Genomic DNA, 26,377 nt, shown 5'->3' on the forward strand with positions numbered 1-26,377 from the left:
TGGCTCTTACCCATGGCTGGGTGAAGCTGACCGGGATGATGAATTATTCATCAGTGGGTTTGGTTATCCCATTCGGATGGATAGAAGTCCCTCTATCACAAATAAGGCTAAGGGGGGAGGAGTCTGCTTTTATGTGAATGAGAGATACTGCAATACAGTTGTTGTGCGGGAAAAGATCTGCATGACCGACCTCGAATTATTGTCCATCTCCCTCCGCCCCTATTATTTGCCCCTATTATTTGCCAAGGGAGTTTTCCCAACTCTTTTTCACAATTGTTTATATTCACCCACGGGCCAATGTTACTGCAGCCACGCAGCTGGTTATGGATGTGACACATAAGCTTGACTCTCTCTCTCTCCTAACACTCCGAAATTCATTCTTTGAGATCTGAATCATTGTCGGTTGGACAAATCATTAAAAACTTATGAGCAATATGTAACATGTGCCACTACACAATGGAATACAATGATTGACTTATGTTATGGCACTGTGCCTGGTGCTTATAAGTCTGTTCCCAGACCTGCATTGGGAGCATCCTACCACCACAGCATTTTCCTCTTGCCCTCCTATAAGCCCGTATGTAAACGCTTGGAGCGCACTGTGAAGACAGTCAAGTGCTGGACAGAGGAAAGCATCAGCAAACGTCAAGCTTGTCTTGAGTGCACAGACTGCAGTGATTGCCCTCACTTCATTGATAATGAAAATCCTGAGAAAATAATTAAAAATGAGATTCTCCCAGCTATCGAGGGTAAACTCGACCCTCTACAGTTTGCTTACCAGGCTGGAAAGGGTGTTGAGGACGCTAAGATTTTTATTCTTAACACCTTCTACAAACATCTGGAGAAACCTAATGCCCATGCCAGACTGTTGTTTGGAGATTTCTCCTCCGCTTTTAATCACATGCAACCTTGTCTTTTAATCGAGAGACTGATTTCTGATTTTAAACTACCCCATCAACTTGTTTTATTGATTTTAGACTTCTTGACCATGTGAACATGGTCATTTGTCTGACACTGTTGTAACTAATACTGGTTCACCACAAGGGTGCGTATTGTCACCTCTTCTTTATATCTTATACACTGACATCTGCAGATCATCTTGTGAAAGCAGCTTTCTTGTTCAGTTTTTGGATGATACTGTGCTGTTGTCCCTTCTTCAGGGTGCCCAACACAACATGGTGTGGCTCTCCCTGCATTTGTAGATTGGTGTAAGGACAACTTTTTAGAGTTAAATGCATCCACAACTAAAGAAATGATGATTGATTTTAGACGTGACAAGAAGGCCTTCACTGAGAGTGTCATAGATGGAGAGAAGATTGAAATTGTCAGCTCCTACAAATATCTAGGCACTGTGTTTGACAACCAGCTTAAATGGGATGTTAACACTGAAGCACTGGTCAAACGTGGACAGCAGAGGATTCTTCTCCTTCGAATGTTAAATTCTTTTTCTGTCAGTCCAGTGATTCTTTGTCGTTTTTATCAGTCCTTCATTGAAAGTCTTTTGACTTATTCTTTTATCTGTTGGTTCAACAACCTGTCACTCAGGGACAAGAACAGCCTGAACAGAGTTGTGAAATTTGTTCCAAGATTATTGGACTTAAGCAGCGAGACCTAGGTTCTCTATGGGAACAACAGGTTCTGAGGAAGTCACACAGCATTCTAAGTTCTTCCGGGCATGTTTTAGCAAGTGAATTTTCACTATTGCCTTCAGGGCGTCGTTACACCCAACCTGCTTGTAAGGGTAATCGCTTTTCCAAGTCTTTCATCCCCTCTGCTGTCCGATTGTTAAACACATCCTTATGAATTGTATTGTGTGTATTGTGCATTGGGTACTGTGTACCTTTATGTATTTTATCATCCAGTGCCGGTATTGACTATTTTTATGTAATTCATCATGGCGACTAACAGAATTTGCACACAGCTGTCAATTTTCTTTCTGTGTTCTATGTGTTGTGTGTGTGTGTGTGTTGTTGTGCGAGCTGTCAAATGAAATTGCCCTTTAAGGGAAAGTTGTCTTGAATCTTGAATTGCGCCGTAAAAGTTGCAGATTGCAACCAAATTAAACTTTTCTTGTGTGCCAAGCATGTAGAAGAACTACTGTGAACAATGCGGAAACGTGAATGGCCCTATCTAGAGTCAGTGTTTGGTTGGTCTTTTCTGGGCTGCTGTAAAAAACACGGCAGACTCTGTGGAAAAGGATCTGCCCCGTATCAGGATATAAAGCCCCGTTTCCACTAAACACTTTCAGTATGGTACCTTTGGAACCAAAAGTAACGCTTCAGACATGGTACCTAGACCCTCAGTCCCTTTAGCATTTCCATCACAAACAGTGCTCTTAAATGTGGGCGGGGTTGTTGTCACTCACTGCTCCGTCCAGCACTCACTGTATTTCCTCCTTTATCAGCCTGCATTGCCGACATTTTCAGAGCAAAATAGAACAGGCTGCAGTGAGAGTCTCTCTCCATGGGATATTTAAAAATAGCGGGTTTGTGCATTTAGTCCTTTTAAGGCAAGCTCAGGGGTTTATTGTTGCTGTAGCCCACAGGAACGACACTCCGCAATGCTTTTTTTTTTCTCCGAGTGAGGATTAGAATATCTGCAGTTCACATAATCCGGCTGAAATTAATATGTTTAAACGCTTGAAGATCCATTCATTACTAAAAGTGTATGTCATATAAAATCTTAAGGAATGATCAAAGTTGTCACAGTGAAATTTAAGGTGTGTTGATGGATTTACGTCGTCACCTCATGCATTGAGTAACATTACAAGTTAACGTTCCACCTTAAAAGTTGTCTGCAGTCAGCCCAGTGAATGAAGTTATTTTTCCTCAGACTCCAGCTGCTGTGAGAGGCAGCAAAACAGCTTCCACAGTTATGCAGATGACACACAGCTGTACATCGCCGTGTCTCCTGATGACACAGGGCCAAGTGATGCCCTTTTTAACTGCATTTTAGATATCAAGTCATGGATGGCAGTGAATTTCCTACAGCTCAACCAGGACAAAACAGAGGTTTTAATTATTGGTCCTGAAGGCCAGAGAGAGAAACTTTTACCAAAACTACAAGATTTTAAACCTTCACAATGTGTGAAGAACCTGGGCGTCATTTTTGACTCTGAGCTTAGTTTTATTCCACACATCAAAAATGTAACAAAGACAGGTTTTTATCATCTTAAGAATATAGCCAGAGTCTGCCCGTTTCTCTCTCAGGCTAACACGGAGGTGCTGATGCATGCTTTTATCTCTTGTCATTTAGATTACTGTAATGCCCTGCTGTCTGGTCTTCCTAAAAAGACCATCTCTAACCTGCAGCTACTCCAAAACTCAGCCGCACAAGTGCTGACGAGGACCAGAGGGTGGGAGCACATTACACCAGTTTTAAAATCACTGCATTGGCTCACTGTGTGTTTCAGGATCAATTTTAAGGTTCTTTTATTAGTTTTTAAATGTCTTAACGGTCTTGGGCCTTCTTATTTATCTGACCTGCTTTTACCATATCAACCCTCACGGATCCTGAGGTCCTCCGGCACCGGCCTTTTGATTGTTCCAAGAGTTAGAACAAAAACCCACGGGGAGGCTGCATTCAGCCATTATGGCCCTCACTCATGGAACAGCCTGCCAGAGAACATCAGGACTGCAGAGACTGTTGATGTTTTTAAAAGGAGGCTCAAGACTCACCTTTTTAATTTAGCTTTTAACTGATTTCTTTTACTCTTTTAATTCTTCTATTATATGTTCTTTTTACATTCTAATGCTTTTAAATGATTTATTTTTAAATCTTTATGCATTTTAGTCTCTAAATCTTAATTAATTAATTAATTTATTTATTATTATTATTAATATTATTTTAATCTTTAACTCTTTAATTTTTCCTAATCTCCACACCATGTGTGGAGTCCACCCCGGTCTGTCTGGTCGGGGTGGTCTCTGTGGCGGCGCTCACTGTGGCCGTGGGCTGTAGGGCCTCTCAGTGTGGATGGCTCCCCATAGCTGGTTCTTTCCTCACCTGGTTCCTCAGTGCCCAGCCATGTTATTGACTATATTGACTGTGTGTGTGTGTCTCTGTGTGTGTGTGTGTTTATATGTGGGGTTGGGAGGGGCGGGTTTTCAATATGTATGTATTATTTTTGTTTGTTTTTATTCTGTGAAGCACTTTGTGCTGCATTTTTAATGTATGAAAAGTGCTAAACAAATAAAGTTTGATTGATTGATTGATTTCATTTTATAGTTACAGTTTACTAATAAAACTCTCCACAGTATGAACAGTGGTTACATGAGCCTCAAAACCAGACACAACTCAGCCCTGAGCAGTGACCATCCACTATTGACCAATCAGACTGCAGTGTTCACAGCTCCACCTTTTAGTACCAGATCTGTGTGCTAGGTACCCCAACAGAGGGGGGACCAAACATGGGGACGGTAAGGAACGGTACCATTGGTACCATCCACAACTTTTCACAGTGGAAACAGAAAAAAGGCGCACCAAGCTGAACTGTACCATACTGCTCTGTGGAAACAGGGCTTAAATGGTTTGTTCTAAGGTAACGTAAACATGATTTTTAGTCCCAGCTTCAATTAATTTTATTTTATTTGATATATATCATTGTTTAACATTACTCTAAAATATGTTTCTGAAAACATTTGAGGCGAGAAATAGACAATGCTGTAACCAGAACAGTTCATATGTAAACAAAAACACATTGAATTAACCTCTCGAGCACGGTGCATATTCTAAAAATAATTGATGTTGCTGCTACAGACCATATTTGTGTGTTTGTAAATCGCTGGTAAGTTTTAATTTCTGGAGCACAGATTAGAAGAAGTTGAATCAGATATTAATTTTGGAGTGGTCACTGATGACAAATGTTATACATATTTATATATATGACAATATTAGCTTGGTAGCATCAGCTAAACCCATGTGCCAAACTGAACCGATGGTGTCGAAAACTATAAATGAATGTTCAATTACTAGGGCCCTATCTTACACCTGGTGTAAAGCTACGCAACTGTCATTGCTAGTTTCAGACCAACACAGTTGTCATTTTCACGGCCAGCGCCCATGTTGTGTACGTACTTGTGCCCAGATGGTTTAAACACCTAAATATATGGGTTCACAACATGTACACTGCTTGTTTCACACATAAGGACACACAGATGGGGTTATGGTGGGTGAAATAATACATCATTAATTGCCTTCTGTAAAATGTGAACATAGCAGAGATCAGAGCAGAGATGCTGTTCGACTCCCCATTAAGAGAGAAGCCGTGCACATTCGCACATGAGGAGCAGCATAGCTTCATTGATTTCAGAAGCTTAAAGTTTAGTTCTGTTTCCTCTGTCAGGTTTATAACTACAGTTTTTAGTGTTGCTGCTTAAATGTCCCTCGATATTTGCTGCAGTGACGTAACTGCTCTTACTGCGTTACTCTCAGCAGAAAAGTGCATGCTTCTCCAATTTGCCGAGTTCACCATGTAAATAGCAGTGGAGCAGGTGTAGGTGCACCTGGCTTTTAAAAGGAACTGAAGGTGACACTTTGGTTGGTTAAATTCATGTTACACCCAACACACACCTATGATTAAATAAGGGACTCAATACAACCCCTTTGCACTTTACACTGCACCCAGATCATGTGCCGTTTAACTAGCAAAAGCAGAGTCGGAGCACCCTAAATGCACTTGCGCCATGCACTTTGGACTATGCTATAGATCATTTACCTTATATGGGTCCCATGGTATGTTTGAAAATTAGTTCAGGCATAAAGCCTGAGTCACATAATCATTCTTAGACTTACCTGTATAAGGGCACCACAGTTATTTAAGCATTACACTGAAGAGGAGCAAGAGTTTAGATCCTCTGCTCTATGCTAACACTTAATCCTATTGTGAGAAGAGCACTAAGGCTAAATGTGTGGCTAAGTGGGAGTCTCTGAATATACATATGATAATATATAATAAGGGCACTATTTTGAACAATCAGATAGAAATTCCTTTGTTTGTGTGGTGGGAGAATGTTAATTTATTTAAACCTTGTCACCTTCTGAATTATGTTCGTGTGCTCTCTGGAAAGTATAGGCTTAAAGTCTTAGCATTAGCCAGTGGCATTAACAGTCTGTCAGGAAACATAAATGACATCATCAGTTAACAGGTAAAATGACTAACAAGCTAATCTGCTGTACTATTCTTTACCACACTACCCCGGGTAAAGGCTTATGAAAACCTGAAAATGCACTTTTACCTTGATGCTTTACCTCCCTGGAGGCAGTCGATTTGTACTCCTTGTTATTGTGTTTCCAGGTACAAGTGCAAGTGTAGATGCCATTGTGAGCGTCAGTATCCGTCTTAATCCACAGGTCAGCTTTTTGACGATCTTCAGGGCTAGTGAACGTCTGCAGCTCGGGCAAGGGCGGTTGCTTCATAAAGAGGAGAAAGATAATTTGAAAAAATTAGTGCCTGACTGTCGTGTTTTTATCAACATAGAAGTATTTCAAAATATGATCTATTTAACTTTTTAAGACACAGAGGTCATTTTACATGCCTTAATGTCATCCTGCCTGGATTACTGCAGCAGCCTCTTTTCTCGCCTGAACCAAAACATATTCACTGACTGCAGATTGTACAGACCTCCGCTGCCAGGCTTTTAACCAGAACCAAGAGATGTGATCACATCATTCCTGTTCTAACCTCTTCACACTGACTCCCAGATTTCACTGATTATTTTTAAGGCTTTTTGTGGCATCTCTCCCTGCCATGTCTCTGATCTCTTAGTACCATATGCACAGGCATGTAATTTGAGATCCTCTGGCGTTTGTTCCAGAGAACCAGTTGGAAAGGAAACGTTTGCAGTTATGACCCTCACGTTCTGGAACCTTTTTCCCAGGGAATTGAGGTTGGCTGAGTCAATGTGTCTTTTAAAGTTCAAGTGTGGGCAATCCAGTGGCATTTAGTGGTTAGGACTGCAGATTGCAACCAGCTGAAAACTCTCCTGACTAGAATTTCTTCAGTGTTCATTGTTCAGAAGGTTTTTCCTCACAGCTGAATTATCCACAGATTGGTGACAGCTTCATCATCACATATTTCTATGCACATAAGCCCTGTTGACTGTTACAACAATAAATTATCAGTGATGTTACCAGATTTAGAGTTTAGGACCTGAAGAAACAACATTGTTATTTACACCAGAGTCACTGTAATCACAGGTACCGTGCTCCAGGAGAAAGTTCCCGCCAACGAGGTACATGTGTTGTGGACAGGATCTGGACATGGGATCTGTTTGGCCACAGCAGAGTCTTCAATGGATCCATAGAGGAATTTTTTTTCCATTGGATTGCTTCGTTTGAAGACGTCAACTTGTAAAAAATAGTTGTAACACCGTCCTGATGGCTCTTCTTGCCTAGAGAAGAAACAATAAGCCTTTGTGATTCACCTCAGGGTCCATATTAACAGATCATCTCAGTGGAAAGAACATATTTTACATTGCCAAAAGATCAGAGAGTAACATGAACTTAATGTTACGTTTAGTGATAGAAATAAGAAAAATTAAATTGAATTTCAATGTTGCCAAAACGTGGTTTTACAGAGACAGGTATTCTCACCTGGCAATGTAAAGGCCGGAGTTTTCACTGCAGAGGTTTAAGAAAAAGAGTGCTCCACCGTGGTAATGTACGTTCTGGTTCTCATCAGTGGTGATATTGATTTGGGAGTTATTTTTGTACCATGTGACCTCATCATCAGGGACATTATTGCCGAGCTCATGGGGCACAAAACGAAATGCCTCCCCTTCAAAAAGTCTGAAAGAATCCGTGTTTAGGTCCATACACTGGGACTCAGTTGTCTTTAAAGATGCTGTGGTGACAAAGATAACATTGAAAGCACAAAGTCATGTTGTGGAAAACATTATAATATTCATTATAATAACAGTTATTTAACAAATAAAAGATCCCAAACATTATTTAAAAGGGAGACTAAGCAGATACTGTGACATTAACATGCAGATATAGACAGGGTAAGCATTATACTCTGGCCTCATCTGATTCAGATGTGGTGACTTTTGTTCAGTGCTCCCTTCATGCATGCAGTATATTCATGCCACCACCTTGCATTAATACCGTATATGCTACAGTGGTGGATATACATTAAAGAGGGCCTTCTTAGACTTAGACTTTATTCGTCCCAGAGGGAAATTCGTTTCCACTAACTGTACATTTACAGAGATCGATCACAGATATCACAGGCACAGACATATCATAGACATCACAAAACATTACATGTTCATTCACAGAGGTGGACACTTTGAGTCAACGGGATCTCCTGTTCAGTGCAGCTATGGCTGCTGGGATCAGGCTCTTCCCGAGTCGAGCTTTCCTAAATTTGAGAGTTCAGTACCTGCGCCCTGAGGGTAATGGGATGAGGTATTGGTTGAGTGGGCGTGTGGCGTCCAGGTCTATTGATTTTGCAAAGCGTGATCATTATTTCTTTGGTTTTACTGACGTTGATGTGAAGATGGTTGTCCATACACCACTGAGTGAAGTGTGTGACTGTGTTGTGATAACCCAGAGCAGAGAGATTGTCAGAGAGAAGTGCAAGAATGGACGTGTCGTCTGAATATTTCAAATAGGTTTGGTAGGTGATGAGCTTATTAGGGGTGTATCGATACATCGATCCACATCGATACATCGATTCATTGATTAACGATCCGATTATATCGATGCAAAATTAAAACATCGATCCATATCGTCATCTTAAAGATATATATTTATTTTGAAATTCACATAGCACGTCTGTGTCACCATTTCTGGGCAAGCGCGCCTCCGCTTAAACAACAAACAGAGCTCAGAAATAAAATGGTCAAATCATATTCTAGTTGTTTTTGTGAGCTGATGTAAATGATTGTGTTAGATGGGCATATGATATCGCGTCATATCGATTGCAGACTTTGTGATGTCGGCAAACATCGTATCGTCATCCAAACAAATCGATATAATATTGTATTGTGATGAAGCTGGTGATTTACACCCCTAGGGCTTATGAGATGGAGCAGTTTCTGCTACATGTGCAGCTTCAGCACTATGTGTCTATATACTGCATGTGTGGGTCAAAAAGGATCGACTTCTTAATATGAATACAGCTGCATGAACAGATCCATTAATGCACTGTTCTTCATCATAATGTACGTCCTACCTGAAGATGCAGTTGCAGTTATCACAATGAAGATGAAGAAGCCAAGTCGGGGAGTATCCATTTCCTGAGAGACACAGAGTGCATTTAGAGTGAAACCACATTTCTTCTTGTTAAACAACAAACATGGCACATGTTACATACAGTTTATATTCATACACATCAGTCATGCAGGAACCTTTAACCACATTGCTGCTTCCTGAGTCAGCCTCTGCAGGGCCCCTCACCCTCCCAGAACCATTGTTGCAGTTTCGAAATAAATGTTGTACGAAATTGTTATCAGAGGCCACACACCGGATACTAAGAGACTTGTAGGGAACTGTAGAGTCACTCACATGGTTAACTTTGGCCCAGAAACACTGGTTGGTTGCAGCCACCTCTGTGTTCTTTTTTAGATCAATATGTTGGGTCTTATCTTTGTGTTTTTGTTTTCAGAGGAAAGGAATTAGTCAGGCCTAGTTTTGTTGTTCAGAGTAAGCGATGATATTTATCTAACACTTGTCAAAAAGGCTGAGGGATTTTTCCTTTGAATTTTGGATTATTGCAGAAAATAAGCTCTGTGGTAAGCAAACATTTATGATACTTACATGTTTGTTTTTTAAGATAGGCTTCACAAATGAACACCACTGTCATGATTTTTGAAGCCTCAGTGCAATCGGCAGAGGTCAAGCTAACGCGATACTATAAATGAAATACACTGCAGCTGCTTAACTTCATGTCCCCACGCCAATAAGGCTGTAAGGCCGTGTTCGGCATGATGATGTTCTGTGATCTCATTTAGCCACTTGTTAGCAGCTGCTTTGTTAACCACAGACCTTACTTCAGACATCTAACCAAAAACTCATTGACTTCAAGATGAGGGAACCAGAGTGTGAAAATGCTAACTCATTTCTTAGGTTTTAGGACTCATTCCTGGGACCTTCTTTTGATTTTAGGGGATGTCAGTTTCAAAAAGTTTTGCTTTCCTTAGCCGGACGTCCATTAATGGTAACTAACCTGTTCATTTTTGTGAAAAAAAAAAAAAGTGAAATGATGTAAAATACAAGATGCTTTTGAAATGGGATATTTTAAAATCTCACAATAATTTCTGTTTTTACAGTTTTTACAGTTTCTTGCTGTGATAAATGGTGTGATTTTGGTGATTTTTAAAGAAAACATGCCTCTCAGAGAAAGCTTTCCTTAAAAATTGCCAGTAAAATAAATACAAAATACATCCATTTAGACTTCCCCCTGCCCTAAGTAGAAAAGTTCCTTCCCGGTGCTTAAAATATTATTTGACATGCCTCCTCCTTTTTGCACCACCTCATCCCCGACTCATTAATTACAACCAGTCCCTTACAGGTGACATGCAGCTGGCTGCACTTGAAGCAAGGATGCCTGAGTGGTTCAAGGTCAAAGAAGTTGACAGTTAACAGTTTAAATAGTAACAGGTGGTTTTAGTTGCATTTATAGCCAACATGGAGCATTGTAAAAGACAAACAAGCACACGTGCTGCTCCAAAAGCCAGCTACGTCATGTGGAATAGATCCAAGTGAAGAAGTAATACAGTGTGTAGCTCTGGGAGGTAAATCAGACATCTGACTTGTTTTATGACGAGCACGGTCAGTGTGGACATTGTGCAGAGCTGTAAGTACCTGGGGGTACACATGGACAATAAACTGGACTGGGCTAAGAACACTGACGCTCTCTACAGGAAGTGCCAGAGCTGTCTCTATTTTCTGAGGCGACTGAGGTCCTTCAACATCTGCCGGACTATGCTCAGGATCTTCTATGAGTCTGTGGTGGCCAGTACTATCCTCTATGCTGTTGTGTGAAGGGGCAGCAGGCTGAAGGTGGCAGACGCCAACAGACTTAACAAACTGATCCGCAAGGCCAGTGACGTCATGGGAACGGAGTGTGACTCTCTGATGGTGGTGTCAGAGAGGAGGATGCTGTCTAAGCTATGAACTATCTTGGACAATGTCTCACACCCACTCCACCATGTGCTGGTCAGGCACAAGAGTACTTTCAGTGGGAGACTCATACCACCTAAATGTACCACTGAGCGCCACAGGAAATCATTCTGCCTGTGGCCATCAAACTGTACAACGACTGTTTCACCCACTGTCAACATGTGCAATAATTTAACTTGTGCAATAACCCCATTTCACCTTGACTGTATATATTCTGTGTATTATCTATTTAGGTTACTATATATTGTGTAAATAATCTTGTTAAATTTCTTATATTTTCAATTATCTTTCCTCTCTTCCAAGGAGCACCTGTAACGCAAATAATTTCCAAATAATAATAATAATTTTAGGGATGCACGATAACTTTTCTTTTAAACCGATACCGATAACCGAAAACTTTCAGCTCCTAAAGGCAGATACCGATAACTGATAACACACACACATATACAGTATATTTATATATATACCTAAGATCATGACATCAATACTATGAACAAAACCAAAACAGTTTTGACTCTTTAAATGAAGAGATAATTATTTTTTCCAATGAAAAACTATTGGCAAGCATCTCAAACATTTTCGAAAAGAAACTGAAAAAGTGCATTCCATAGTAACAAAAAAATAACTTTAAAGAATTTTGGCTTATGGTTCCATTCAAATGAATACCTTTTTACTAAGGTAAATGGGATTCAGTTGTTCTTTTATCTCACATTAGAAGAGAGAGAGAGAGAGAGAGAGAGAGAGAGAGAGAGAGAGAGAGAGAGAGAGAGCGTCTGTGTGTGTGTGAGATAGTGTTGTCATGGTACCAAAACTGGGACCCACAGTATGATACCAGTGACAGTATCATGGTTCTGAGTAGTATCAGGATACCACAGCAAAAATGAGGCAGATGTGCCTTTTGTCATTTATAAAAAGATAAACCACTTTTCTATAATACATCACTGATATTTCAATGGAATAAATTACTTACTGACTTATTCATACTTCAAAAACAGCATCAATTAGTGATTAACATAGGGGGGATCAAAATAAAATAAATAAATAAAATAAAAATCAACCAGCCACCCTCCTCCCCTGACAAGTAAAGAACAGTCCCTTCATAAGTGAAGAACAGTCCCTAAAGTGCGGTGAGGTTTGTGGACCGTTACCTGCCACAAAGAGAGAAATGTGAACGGCTCGTTTCTCCTCTGACACGTCACATACCTGTGTGCCGCCACGGCTCGGTTGTCCAGGTACTTTTGGGCAGTCATGACGCCAAGAAGAGGACATTATTGGACCTGGAGCTGGACTTATCCGTCGCCGGTAAGCCGTTATGTTGCACCGCGGAGCACTATGGCCGCCGTATTTGACAGGAATACGTATTCCTGTCTGTGTCTGTGACCCCCGTTCAACCCACAACCGGCAGGATTTGTCATTATTGGACGGCGCATGGACACTCACCCTCTTGCGACTGGACTTTGAACTTATCCCACAGTAGTGGTACCGTAGTACTACAGTACTCCAACATTATGGTATCATATGTACTGTGGAGTTTTAGTGCCGCGGTCTACCACTGGTACCAGTATATCATGCAACACTAGTGACAGAGAGAGTGTGCGTGTCTGTGTGAAATTATGACCGAGTTAACGAGTTGTTTTCCGACATGAGGGGGTATTCTTGAATTTTCCCAGTCAGAAAGAGTTTTTCTGATTATGCCGACGTCACTTGAACGCAGCATTCACTGCAGGCCATTCGGGTCTCATAGTGGGAGTGGGGCACTGCCGTGCTGCCAAAATTATATATGTTATCGGGGCTATTCGTCATGATATCAGACTTATTGGAATGACGTAATAATTTCCTGTTATCGGCCCGATAATTATCGTGCACCCCTAAATTATTTCCAACCAAAAGAGTTGTGACAGGTGTTACATGTAACACAACAGTGTCTTCACATCAGCAGCACTTTCTATGCACCAACAATAGCATAATGTCAGTTATCTTCTGTTATATGGCGGCTGATCTCGTCCTCTGCTCGGAGATTAAGTAGCTCCTGAATCTTATCGTTTTTCCGTTTTGCTGACATTTATTTATGGCCACTGTTCTTCTCCTTTGAGTTAGCTGCTAACTGCTGACAGCTGCTTTTTAAATCTCTGGCAGTAGGTTGCCATCAAAATGCGTAATTAAAACACATCTCTCCAGCTTCACATTTTACACAGACCTTGGCTGTTACTGCCTACATTCCCGGCTCAGAGACGAGACCACACTGTTCTCTTCCTGCAATCGTATCTTATATGCAGAACTGCAAGGAGACATAACAGCATGAAATTCCCTTCTCAAACAGGCAGTAAAAAAGCGGCTTCTATCAGAGGAGATCCTGCCTTGGCTTTTTTTCCCCTCTCTTTTTTTGGAGAAAAAGGGTTAAATTTGTGCACTCTGGAGCCTTATTTACATTTAAAGGACAGAAAAACATTCCAGTGTGAATCAGTTTATTTACACTGTGAATAAGAAAATGGCTGTGCAGCAAGTTGAGTATCACTGACCTTAACCATTAATCAAATATCAAAGTCATTGTCATTTAATTCTCAGCCAGTCAACAGACCAGTGTATCAACTCATTGTTTCAGCACTGATCCAAACGTCTTTCATGGGACTGTTCCTTAGAATTAGGAGGCAATTGCGTGTTGGAGCCAAACTATGTAATAATTTAGCTTTGAGCATCAGTGTCTCACCTACGATGACCTCGACCTACTTCTGCAGTTTCCAAAGGTTTCAGCTTTGAGCTGTAATAAACTTTGTGCTACACCCACATTAAAATGAAAAAGAATAACCACAACCATTGGATCAAACACACAACATTATTTTTGGCTCACTCTCACTCCATCCTATTTTTAACGTTACCAAGCACACAGCAGCAATTTGCATCAGCATGCAGTGGAAAATATGATGTTCTAAAACAGTATCTGCACAGGACAGAAGGATCGTATCTTCTGTATCACAAGTTCCTCTCCGGATAGGACTGAAAAACTGCAGGTTCAGTGTGACACTCATTACACAACTCTGGCTGTTGCATACAGTTTCCCTTAAAGGCATCAGCAACTATAAATGGCCCTTTAATTTAAAGAGTCAGCATCTCAGTTTTAGATATGAAGAAACACAACAGGAGATGGTTAAGGGATATTTTTTAGAAAGCAGTTGCTTAGTTACACATGCAGCAGATGTGAGGCAACATGGCATTCACTTAGACACACACATCTGGCCACCTGATGGCTGTAAAACTAATATTGAAGCTCTGTTATGTTGTCTAACTAATCTTGATCTACGGCTGCTCAGTCCCCCCCAAAAATGTTTGTATTGTATACTTTTGCAAACCACCGGTATGTTACATTTGTGCATTATTATGGCACTTAACGATTTTTATATTTCAACAACACTGTGATTATCTTGATGTGAGGTTTAGGCACAAAAACCACTTGGTTATGGTTTGGAAAAGATTGTTTTCTGGCTTAAAACAGCAAGTTTGATGGCACAAAAGCCACTCGAAAAGCAGGGACGGGTCGGTGATGAACAACCAGGTTTGGGGGCTTAAACAGCACAATGTGCCCCTAAAGACACCAAGGTTTGGTAAAAAAAAAAACACCCAGGTTAGATGCCACAAATGCTGCTGGGAAATGCTGCAATGTGTCGGTGAAAAACACACAGGTTCAGGGGTGCAATATGCCCCTAAAGACAAGTAGGTTTGGTTAAAAAACAAAAAAAAAAAAAAACAGGTTTGATGCCACAAATGCTGCTGGGAAACACCATGATGTGAAATACTCAGGTGCGGTGCCACACACACTGCTGAAAATACCGGTTTGGTTTCAAACAATGATGTGATTACCGTGTTGTTAGGTTCACACAAAGCACCACTTAGTTATGGTCAGGAAGAGATCATGTTTCAGCTTAAAACACTCAGGATTGATGGCACAAAAGCCACTGGAAAAGTAGGGACGTGTTGGTGATAAAAACACCCAGTGTTCAGGGGCTGAATCAGCACAAAGACATCAAGTGATGGTAGAAAAACCCACGCAGGTTTGATGCCACAAATGCCACAATGAAAGACCATAATGTGACTGAAGCACTCAGGTGTGATGCCGCAGACACTGGTGGGTTAATAAGAGGAGTTTGTGAATCAGGCTCAAAATTATTTTTATTTATCCTTTATTTAGTCAGGGAGGTCCCATTGAGATACAAGATCTGATCTCTCAGGGAGTCCAGACTGAACAAGCTCTGCAGAGCTGCAGAGTTGGATCATTCTCAGTGAGTAACTGTGAGCGACCCATACACATCTTATCCACTGTTGATGCTACAATATTGATTAGTGCAGCTCTGGAAATCAATAGCCCAAACCCATCCCATACTGTCTGTCTGTCTGTGTGTTTTCTACTGTTATAGCAGAATGTAAATAACTCGGGCATAACACAGATTTACACTGTGTACCGTCGAAACAGGTTTGGTTGTTTAGAGATAATGCCGATGTAAATATTTGCATCTGTAAAGCGGAGACATTTTTCTGAAAATTCCAACATCCTCTCTTTTTGACCATCTGAATAAAATGGATGCAAAGGTCTCTCATAAAATTCAATGAAATATAAAATAAAGTACAGCGAGTATAAAAAATGATTTCATCTTGGTGCCGTTATGAATGATTTTAAAATGCTGCCACTATGTGAAAGGTTGCAAAATCATCTAATGTCCAGCAGCTGATGAAGTGATTAAGAAATTGTGAAAGAAAAATGCATTGATACACAGCTGGCAAGATGCACAGCTGGTTGTCTTCTCATAAATCTGTAAGTTCCCCAAAAACTATAAAATACCTTCAGTAGTTTTACAGTTTAATAAAGTTTCAAATAAACCTGCAGGAGTAAAAAATGAGACGGCTGACTTACCTTGTGTGAGTGCACGCTGACAGCCGAAGGGGATCAAGTCAGACTCTGTCTTCTTCTGTCTTCATCTCCTCCCCTGCGTGGTTTTATATCTCCTCTGCTCATCGCTGCTCAGTGGGTGAGCAGCATCATGACAGCTAGAAAAGGAAATTTCCCTCAGACATGCACACACATAATGATACGTTCATTCATTTAGACGCACACCCACACCCACACCCACACACACACACACACTGCCTCCTTTCGTTTGCCTTCTCCCATTTTTTCCTTCTTCCTCTCCCTCACACAAGCATGTAAACACACACACACACACACACACACACTGGTGTGCCTTAACTGGAAGCCTCTAAATTCTTAGAAATCTCTCTCCGTGCTTCAGCATTTGTGTGCGTGCCAAAAATGACATGAACCCAAACTGCTGCTGTTGAGGGACTGTACTTGTGTTTTAATCCTTTGTACTGAGCAGATTTAAAAAAGTGTCAGGTGTATTTACAAAGACTCTGATGTGCCAACTGTGGTGTAGTGAGGCACCAGACGAGGTTGGCTTGTCTGCTCTGCTGTTGCTGAGAGGAAATAAATATTATCATCTTAGTAGACTTTGTTGCAGAGCGCTTGTAACACAGCATGATGTGAGGCACACTCACAAGAACAAGATACCACATGTTTGTTGCCCTGTCATCACCACGTTGACATCACTGCCATGACTACATAATCTGCATATACAGTCCCACGGGTGTCACTGTACCCTGCATGGAATGGAAAAATTGATTCTTTATCTTTGTGCGCGTCGTAAAATGTGGAAAATGAAGTTTAGTGCAAATGTTACCCCAGGCCCAATCTTTCTTCTGGTTGTCCTTGAAAGTTGTTGGCGCCGTGACTCCAGATATTCATACACCGACATTATCAGCTCCTTCGTCTTGTCTGCTTTGTGTTTGCGTGATGCCCATTAAATCATTCGGGCAGGCCTTTGGGTACGGTGGCAACCGCCAGAAGTTCAACACAGTGAGCTCAGCACGACAGAGCAAAGTCCTCTTCTCCTCATTTAAATGACTGCGTAGCAGTGTGAAAGCCCCTCATGGAACTGGGACAGAAGAGACACTGCACCCACACATTTCCTGGACAAGGATGAACTGAAAGTGTCCCAAACACACACACACACAAACACACACACACACACACACACACACACACACACACACACACACTTACACACACTTACACACACACACACACACTTCTCACCGTTTTCCTGGGAAATCAGACACTTAGAGACACATTTGGGAAAACTCTGACATGGCAAACTTCAGGATGTGTAAGCCTTTAAAACAATGCGCCAAATGATGATCATGAGTTTGACACATTGAATAAAAATGGCTGCAAGACTGAACACAGCCGAAGTGTGACTTTACTTTCAGAAAATATCGTTTCCCCTGTTTTTATTTTATTATTTTTTTAAATTGTATTTTTATTTCAAGCACAGTACTGAAAGCGGAAACTATGACGGAGGAGTGGGGTGAAAAGTCATAATGTCACAATATTAAATTCATAAATTCACAAGAAGACAAACTGTAATATTACAAGATTAAACTCTCAAATCTGTTTTTTTTTTCTCTTGTCAATATGGAAACAAAGGATTATACTGCACAATGTAGAGATACATAGTGGTGGAGACAAGACAAATGCGCATGGGGGAAGCGCCTTGAAGCCGCCCTCATCAGAGGATTGACAATGCCTGCTCACGTGACGCCCCAGCAGCAGGCAACAGTCAAGAAAAAACTCTGTAAAAAGCAAAACTGTCTTTTTCATTACTTTAAATTCCATGTATTATACAACTCTAAATGAGGTGGTAATCTGCATCAGAAAACAATGTGGTCATAATAATCCTCTGCTTATGGTGACTAATTTGGCCCAGACAGGTGTGATAACTGTCAGGTTTCCATTGTATTATGTGTCAGTGTAATGTATTCATAAACATAACACTGAGCCTTTCCCAGCTGACATTGGACAGGAGGCGGGGTACACCCTGAGTTGGCAGTCAGAGGTCGCCGGTAACCTGACCTGTCTTTGGGCTGTTGAAGGAAGCAGAAGAAACCAGAGAAAGTCCACACTGACGCGGGGAGAACATGCAAACATGGTCATATCCCATGGTCGTAGCCAGATGAGCAGTCCGTGAAGGCAGAGGCACCGATGGGGAGCAGGCAGGAGGATAGACGAGGCCAGGCGGAGGAGTCGTTACCAGCCGAGCAGTCAGATACCAGAAACGCTGAGGCAGAGCACGAGGTCAGGGACAGAAGGCAGGTGAGTTTACCGGGAGGCAGACGAGGAGAGCAGGTCGGGAACAGGCAGTCGGCACCGGGAGATCAGACAGGAGATGAATGCTGGAAAGTCTCGCATGACGCTGAAGAACAATCTGGCAACGAGTGAGAGTGCTGGAGAAGCTTATATGCAGGGCTGATTATGATGAGCTGCAGCTGTGTAGGCAAGTGAGCAGAGTTGGGCTGATAAGGTGGGCGTGGCTGGCAGGTAGAGTGGAAAATCACTGCAGCAGAGTGACAGGAGGGGAATGAGAGACAGGGACTGTGACAATTTGAGAACAGGCTGGACGTTATGTTTAGTTAAAAAGACCCTCAGGAAACAAAGCTTGATGAGCAGCATGTGACAATATTATTGTTTAAACACATGACAGACTTCACTGTGCTTTTTATCTTATTATCATTATTGAGTCTATCAGCTGCACTCACACTTACGTCATCAGAATAATGTTCTACAAATGTTTTAACATATTAACTCCACTGTGCTTGACAAGTGTCTGTGGGAAATTAAGGTGGTGAATCACATTACTATGACTGAGTCCATTATTCTTACTCTGACTCATTAATCCAGGTCATTACGAGAGCTCCTGTAATGAGTGACAAAGACATGAGTTAAAGGAGTAAGATATCTAGGAGGTCAGGATAAATCTCAAATTTACAGTACTCCACTCTGCTTAGTATCAGTTTGGTGACATGAAGCCAAGGAAACCGCATGTTCACCTCCTCCTGTTTGCTCAGCAGCAGCCAATAAAAACAGCCTGTATTTTACCATGGAATCTCCCCATGGTTCTACGTGCATGAATGAGCTGGAGACAAGCTTAATGGTATTCCTGGGTAACAGGATTCCTCATGGCAGAAGAATTCCCACACCCACCTAATGGGTGGCTTTATAAAGAAATAACTCTGAGCTAAGGATTCCCACTAAGTGAAATAGACAGTGAGTGCTCTCCAATGGAAGGACACAGTAAGTTCATGACCGCTAATTGCTTTTTTAATGTAGTGATTGGATGACTGTAAGTGCTGCTCATGTTCTGCTTAGTGAGTTCACATTAAGAACAGTAAAGCATGGACACATTTCATAGAAGAATGGCTGAAAATAGGCTTTTACACTTGATGTTACAGTTACACTTACAAAATAATGTATTAGTGGCCGTGCCCGGGAAGCACTTAGCACACAGTTCTCAGCCTTGATTGACATCAGTGGTAATCCCTGTTAGCGAGAAGACTGAGGGTGCAGAGGCAAACATCACAAGCTAATGTGAGATTTAGTACTTAAATATGAGTGAGTAACTGAGCAGACTGTGGTGGCCCAGGTGTCTTTCTCAGACATCCAACCACATCCTCCAGCTCTTACTGGGGAATCCCAAGGTAATCCCTGGAGGGATGTGTAAATGCATTATAGTGAATTTTAACTCATCTTGCTATCCAGCCCACAACTTTTATTCTCACTCTTGCCACTCTCACAGCGTCGTAAACTTTTCAATCAATCAATTTTATTTATAAAGCCCAATATCACAAATCACAATTTGCCTCACAGGGCTTTACAGCATACAACATGCCTCTGTCCTTTGGACCCTCGCAGCGGATAAGGAAAAACTCCCCAAAAAAACCTTTAATGGGGAAAAAAAATGGTAGAAACCTCAGGAAGAGCAACTGAGGAGGAATCCCTCTTCCAGGACGGACAGATGTGCAATAGATGTCGTACAGAACAGATCAACATAATAAATTAATCTGTATGACACAATGAGACAGAAAATGTTACGTGCCAGACAAGGAAGCCAGGACCCAGTTGCAGAGTTAAGTTCAAAAAACAGTTTACAAAGTAGCAAAAAAGAAAAGGCTAAACTGAAAATCACCATCAACATGGGAAAAAGAGCAAGAACAAAAGTGCAACAAAAAGAGTGACAAGGCACAAAAACTTACTAAACCTGGAGACCAAACACCGGAGCATAAACACGTGGCGGGAGGCAGGAGATCACTGAGAGCACGAGCGTAATACTAGAGCAAAGAGAATAATCCAGCACTGGAGACAAAGAGAGTGTGGCTTAAGAAGCCGGCTAATTAGGCAGAACGAGCTGCAGGTGTGCCGGGAGCCCAGTGCTCCCGGAGATCGCCCCGCCCCTCGGCACTCACTCTGCAGGGACAGGGAGAGAAGGATCAGATAGGAGCAAACACAATTGCACAGAAAATCAGGACCACAACAGAAAAAGAGACAGAGACAGAGAGAGATGCAGGACAGACGGTAATGACAGTAGCTTACAACAACATTAATGAAAGTAATAATACTATAATAATAATTACAGCTATTGTGGTAAAATATGTTGAAAGTATATATTAATATCTGATAGTATACATATGTGACAATAATCATATGTGTATAATAACAGTAGAAGTATGACTAACAGCAGCAGCAGGAGGCATCTGGCAGGACCACAGCAGCAGCACAACCACACACACCATCCAGGAGAGAGGGGGAGAGAGAGAGAGAGAGAGAGAGAGAGAGAGAGAGAGAGAGAGAGAGAGAGAGAGAGAGAGAGAGAGAGAGAGAGAGAGAGAGGGAGAGAGAGAGAGAAGGTGAGAAGGTGCCCGGTGTATTATAGGGGGGTCCTCTAGCAGACTAGGCCTAAGTTAGCCTAACTAGGGGCTGGTACAGGGCAAGCCTGAGCCAGCCCTAAATATAAGCTTTATCAAAGAGGAAAGTCTTGAGTCTAGTCTTAAATGTGGAGACGGTGTCTGCCTCCCGGACCGTAACAGGAAGATGATTCCACAGGAGAGGAGCCTGATAGCTGAAGGCTCTGGCTCCTGATCTACTTTTGGAGACTTTAGGGACCACGAGTAACCCTGCGTTCTCAGAGCGCAGTGTTCTGGTGGGATAATATGGCACTATGAGCTCTCTAAGATATGACGGAACTTGACCATTTAGAGCTTTATAAGTTAACAGTAGGATTTTAAATTCAATTCTGGATTTTACAGGGAGCCAGTGCAGAGAAGCTAAAACAGGAGAAATATGATCTCGTTTCTTAGTTCCTGTTAGTACACATGCTGCTGCATTCTGAATTAGCTGGAGAGTTTTTAAGGACTTACTAGAGCTACCTGATAATAGAGAGTTACAGTAATCCAGCCTTGAGGTAACAAAAGCGTGGACCAATTTTTCTGCATCTTTTCGGGTCACGATAGGCCTAATTTTCGCAATATTACACAGATGAAAAAATGCAGTCCGTGAGGTTTGTTTTAAATGAGAATTAAAAGACAAATCTTGATCAAATATTACTCCGAGGTTTCTTACGGTAGTGCTAGAGGCCAGAGCAATGCCATCTAGAGAAACTATGTCATCAGATAAAGAGTCTCTGAGCTGTTTGGGGCCAAGAACAATAACTTCAGTTTTGTCTGAATTTAACATCAGGAAATTGGTGCTCATCCAGGTTTTTATGTCTTTTAGGCATTTTCAAGTTTAGTTAATTGATCAGTTTCTTCTGGTTTCATAGATAAATACAACTGTGTATCATCAGCATAACAATGGAAATTTACAGAGTGATTTCTAATGATGTTACCTAAAGGAAGCATATATAGAGTAAATAGGATTGGTCCGAGGACAGAACCTTGTGGAACTCCAAAACAAACTTTAGTAAGTAGAGATGATTCATCATCAGTGTTGGGCAGTAAAGCGTTATTAGTAACGCGTTACAGTAACGCCGTTAGTAACTACTGGCAGTAACTAATACTCTAACTCGTTAGTTTTTAAATTCAGTAACTCAGTTACCGTTACCAAACAGTGCGTTACTCCGTTATTTTTGACCAGGTTTTAAAACGGCGCACAGCATGCAGTATTCCTTCACAGACTTAAGTTGCCTTTCACTAAATCATTTTAGCCCTAAACAATAAAAGATAGTCAAGTCAGATAGAGGTATATGAACAATTCTTATCAGTGCATCTTAGTGAAACACGTCTCTCACCATCTCTGAAGTCACTGTCGACCTGCTGGCCTCACCACAGTGCTGTAACGTTACGTTAAGCTGTAGCACTTCTGTAGATTTTTAGTCCCAGTAACGTTATATCCAGTGACGTGATATCTATTGTTATCCTGAGGAAGCTTTTAGCTCATTTTCCATATTTGTATCCAAGTACCATAGTTGTAAAATGTTTAGCTGCCTGACAGTGAGCGATTCCACTGTAGAAGACGGTTGCATGTAGTCTAACAGTCCCTTGGTTAAACTCCATCCGCTGTCGCTTAGGCGATGTAGCTATGAGCCAATACAGTTAGGAAATGTTTTGGGCTGCAGGGCTGAGTTTCCCAAAACATGATCCTTCTTAGCAACGTTGTCTTCTTTCTTTGTGGCTTAGAAAAACTACACTGCAAAAAAAAAAAGCACCTAGCACCCTCTAGCGTCCCCACTCAGTCATCTACAGCCAGGACGTACTCAGAGTATAGATGACACTAGTGCGCGTGCGTCAAGGTCATGGCGTGATGGCGAGCCAAGACAAGAGTAAGTCGAGTTTTTTTTCATGGAGATATTTCCATTATTTCTCTTTTGTCGAGCACAAAGACAAAAACATTTCAGTTAAATGTAAACTGTGTCTTGGCTCGAAAGTCCTTTTTACATCCACGAACAGTAATTTGAATCTGTTGAAGCACCTGGAGAAGCAACATGCTTCAACGAAGCTAGTAGCTAAAGAAGGCCCAGTGGCATCCGAGAGTCAAGCCACTTCACCTTAGCAACAGCGTCTGGATTTTAACCGACAGACTGTTAGCAAGGCACAACTTGACAAGACAATTGCACGGTAAGATATGTTTGATTGATTAAATGTTTATTTGGATCTCTTTTAGCCCTGTAAAGCTATTCTTCTAAGTGTCCATTAAAACAGTTAATACAGATAAAAACACATAATGAATGTGTTTTTTTTTCAGGTATGTGGTAGAAAACATGCAACCGATCGCCACAGTGGAATTGCCTGCTTCCAGGCAGCTTGTCAACGCCAGAAACGCCAGAAAGCTGCATTGGCTTGTAAACGGATCAAGGGTAGACACACTTATGATGTCATTGCTGCTGAGATTGACACCGCCACAGAGGACGGGATTGCTTTACCTCCACATCAGAGATGTGCGTCTCAAACACTTAATTTAATTTCTTGCTCTGATGTGAACAAGTGGCTCCTTTCAAGTCCTGGGACCAAAGGAATCTACAGAAGCACTACAGCTAAGTGCACAGCACTATGGAATAAGGCCAGTAGGTCCACTGTGGCCTCAGAGATGGTGGGCCAAGTGTTTACCAAAAAGCTGCTGGTGCCATGCTCAACAAGATGGAATTCATTTCATGATGCTGTGGCAAGAATCACTGAAATACCTCTAACTGACCTGACCACCATCTGTGATGGTTTAGGACTCAACTGTTTTAGTGAGAGGGAACTACTGTTTCTGAAGGAATACTGCGCCATTACGAAGCCACTCACCGTTGCTCTGGACATCCTGCAAGGAGAGGAGCACTGTTACTATGGCACCCTCCTGCCCACTCTAGAAGTATTGATGTCAAAGACACTGGAGATGAAGGAAGGTCTGACTGTGGCAACCGGCCTACCTGATGCCATAGTTCAGGTAAGAAACACGCCATCAACACATGGAAATGTATGTTCACAAAGGGAGTCTTTCACTTATGCTAATACCTGTGTCACTGTGTGTATGTTTTGCAGGCTACTAAAACACGATTTGCATCTGTCTTGGAAAGCAACGATGCAATGCTGGCGGCTGCCACACTTCCCATGTTGAAGTTAAGAGACCAGAGGAAGAAAGAGATGGTCAAGGGAATCCTGGCCGCAGAGTGTCACAAGCTTGTCCTTCACCCTGGCCCTGTGCAGCAACCAGCCATGGCCCTGCCTCCCACACCACCAAACTCAAGCTCCTCCAAAGTACAGGACTTTTTTGCTTTGAGGAGAATGATGACGTCTTCAGCTCTGTGGAATCTGAGATAATAGCCTACTTGAGGACGGCCGAAACAGGGATGGAGATTCTGAAACAATTTCCCACAATAAAGGAAATTTCTCTGAAGAAAAATGCAGCTACTCCATCCAGTGCACCAGTTGAGAGACTGTTCAGCCTGGGAAGTCTGGTACTGTCTCCAAAGAGGAACAAGCTCTCCGACCAAAGTTGTAGATGCGGAATATCTTGCTGATGATGTCCTCCTCAGATTTCATTTTTGACCAGCTGGTGTTTTTTTATGCATATCATTTATCATTGTCTTTAACAGCAGTTCTTACGTGCTGAGTGAAAGCACATTCATTTGTCCAGCTTGATTCTGAATAATAATTCAGATTGTTTTCAGTTATATCAGAATGTTTTGAGGAAAATACGGTTTATGTTTTATGTTTTGTTATGGATCCCCATTAGTCTTCACCTGAGTGAAGACTATTCTTCCTGGGGTCCAGACACTCATATAGTACAATCAAACTAAAAACTTAATACAGTGAAACAATACAATAAAATACAAAAACAAATTGCATATTTAAAATAAAACAAAACAAACAGAAATACTCAGTGTTTCTAATAACTATTACTATAAACGCACCTCATTCAAAGAAACAAAACATCATTACAGTTCTGCAATTTCAACTTGCTAACTAAACACAATTTCTTTCCCAATAATGGCTTCTTTTAATTTCTTTTTGAATCTCAATTTATTGTCTATCCTAATTATATTTGGCGGGAGCCTATTCCAATATGTTTTTGCTCTATACATTACAGTTCTCTTCAGTGCATTAGATCTTGGTAGCGGTAGAGTAAAGTGAACACACATAGCATGCCTAGTGGTATAGCCATGTCTAGCATTTATAGGTTGTAGCTGAAACAACAAATTACTGGGTTTACCAGAATGCAATTCTTGTGTTAATGTAGTACATTGCTTGCTAGATTTCATACTTGAGCTATGAAATAACATTTTTATGGGCTAAACACAACAGCATTATTTTTGCTGAAGCCACTTTAATGTTTGCACTTTTATTTTGAATAATAAGAAAGCCAGGCTTACAGCTATGTTCTGCTGGGATATATGGCACACCTTCTGCTCCCCTCTATTTTTTGTAAATGCAAGTTTGCAGGCATTTGTTTGATGTGACTGAAAATTTTTAGTTTATGTCCTGACTTAAATAAATTAGCGTTTAAAAAATACTTTGATGTTTGTGTCAGATTTGTGATGTGAAAGCAAATCATTTGAAACGGTCACGTTAATCAACAGTTTGTATTATTCTCCATACAGTACAGTACTGAAATGAAGGCTAGAGGGGCATTAATGGGAGCACTGAAAAAAAATAAAATAATAATAATAATATATATATATGTGTGTGTATATATATATATATATATATATATATATATATATATATATATATATATATATATATATATATGTAGATACTGAGAAAAGTAACTAAAAAGTTACTTTTCTCAGTAACGCATTACTTTTTGGTTTAAGTAACTAACTGAGTTACTTTATAATGAAGTAACTAGTAACGGTAACTAGTTACTATTTTTCAGTAACTAGCACAACACTGTTCATCATTAACATGAACCAACTGAAAATGATCAGATAAATGAGATTCTAACCAGCTTAGTGCAGAACCTTTTAGGCCAATTAAATGTTCCAGTCTCTGTAGCAGAATTGTGTCAAACGCCGTGCTAAGATCTAATAAAACAAGTACAGAGACGAGTCCTTTGTCTGAAGCAATCAGAAGATCATTTGTCATTTTAACTAGTGCTGTCTCAGTGCTATGATGCACTCTAAATCCTGACTGAAAGTATCCGCAGTCGCAGAAGCATACAGTGCGAGCATTTTCTTCTTCCTGCAACTGGGCTGCAATTTGATGAATCATAAGCTGCATTTAGGGAAGAAAAAAAAACACTGCAAATGGAGAAAACCCAACCAAATAGAGAAACTTGTTGTGAGTAGCACAGACGATAATGGAAAACTGCTTCCAGGAATCACTCAAAAGTGACACATGGCAGGGCCACGCTTGTTGATGGATTGTCAAGTTGGCTGAAAATGAAAATTAA

General features: G+C 41.1%; 2 protein-coding genes across 3 annotated transcripts in view; one reads left to right on the forward strand and one right to left on the reverse strand.

Annotated features, from left to right (window-relative positions):
* LOC117249054 (interleukin-1 receptor type 1) overlaps positions 1-17,076 on the reverse strand; it is a 39,950-nt gene extending 22,874 nt beyond the window's left edge. The window contains exons 1-6 of one of the 2 annotated variants that reach the window (XM_078174665.1): positions 16,854-17,076; positions 16,031-16,164; positions 9,179-9,242; positions 7,594-7,843; positions 7,202-7,391; positions 6,237-6,411 (exon numbers count right to left, since the gene is read on the reverse strand). In XM_078174665.1, the coding sequence (XP_078030791.1) occupies positions 6,237-6,411; positions 7,202-7,391; positions 7,594-7,843; positions 9,179-9,239 (676 nt within the window). In that variant the 5' untranslated portion in view covers positions 9,240-9,242; positions 16,031-16,164; positions 16,854-17,076. Of the gene's footprint in view, positions 1-6,236; positions 6,412-7,201; positions 7,392-7,593; positions 7,844-9,178; positions 9,243-16,030; positions 16,260-16,853 lie in introns of those variants that run through there. The other variant, XM_033614421.2, reaches the window with a different exon arrangement.
* A 1,985-nt stretch (positions 17,077-19,061) lies between these two features.
* On the forward strand, positions 19,062-25,605 carry LOC144466811 (uncharacterized). Its single transcript, XM_078174218.1, has 3 exons — positions 19,062-19,303; positions 23,246-23,929; positions 24,025-25,605. Exons 2-3 carry the CDS (start codon positions 23,588-23,590, stop codon positions 24,301-24,303), a joined length of 621 nt encoding a protein of 206 aa, XP_078030344.1. The 5' UTR covers positions 19,062-19,303; positions 23,246-23,587; the 3' UTR covers positions 24,304-25,605.
* The last annotated feature ends 772 nt before the right edge of the window (positions 25,606-26,377 follow it).

The sequence above is a fragment of the Epinephelus lanceolatus genome, chromosome 14 (assembly GCF_041903045.1).
Source record: "Epinephelus lanceolatus isolate andai-2023 chromosome 14, ASM4190304v1, whole genome shotgun sequence".
In the NCBI taxonomy this organism is placed as follows: Eukaryota; Metazoa; Chordata; class Actinopteri; order Perciformes; family Serranidae; genus Epinephelus; species Epinephelus lanceolatus.

Coding starts and splice junctions, on each gene's coding strand:
- LOC144466811 (XM_078174218.1), top strand. CDS start 23,588: ATGGTGGGCCAAGTGTTTACCAAAAAGCTGCTGGTGCCATGCTCAACA. Junction 23,930..24,024: donor TACCTGATGCCATAGTTCAG/GTAAGAAACACG, acceptor TATGTTTTGCAG/GCTACTAAAACACGATTTGC.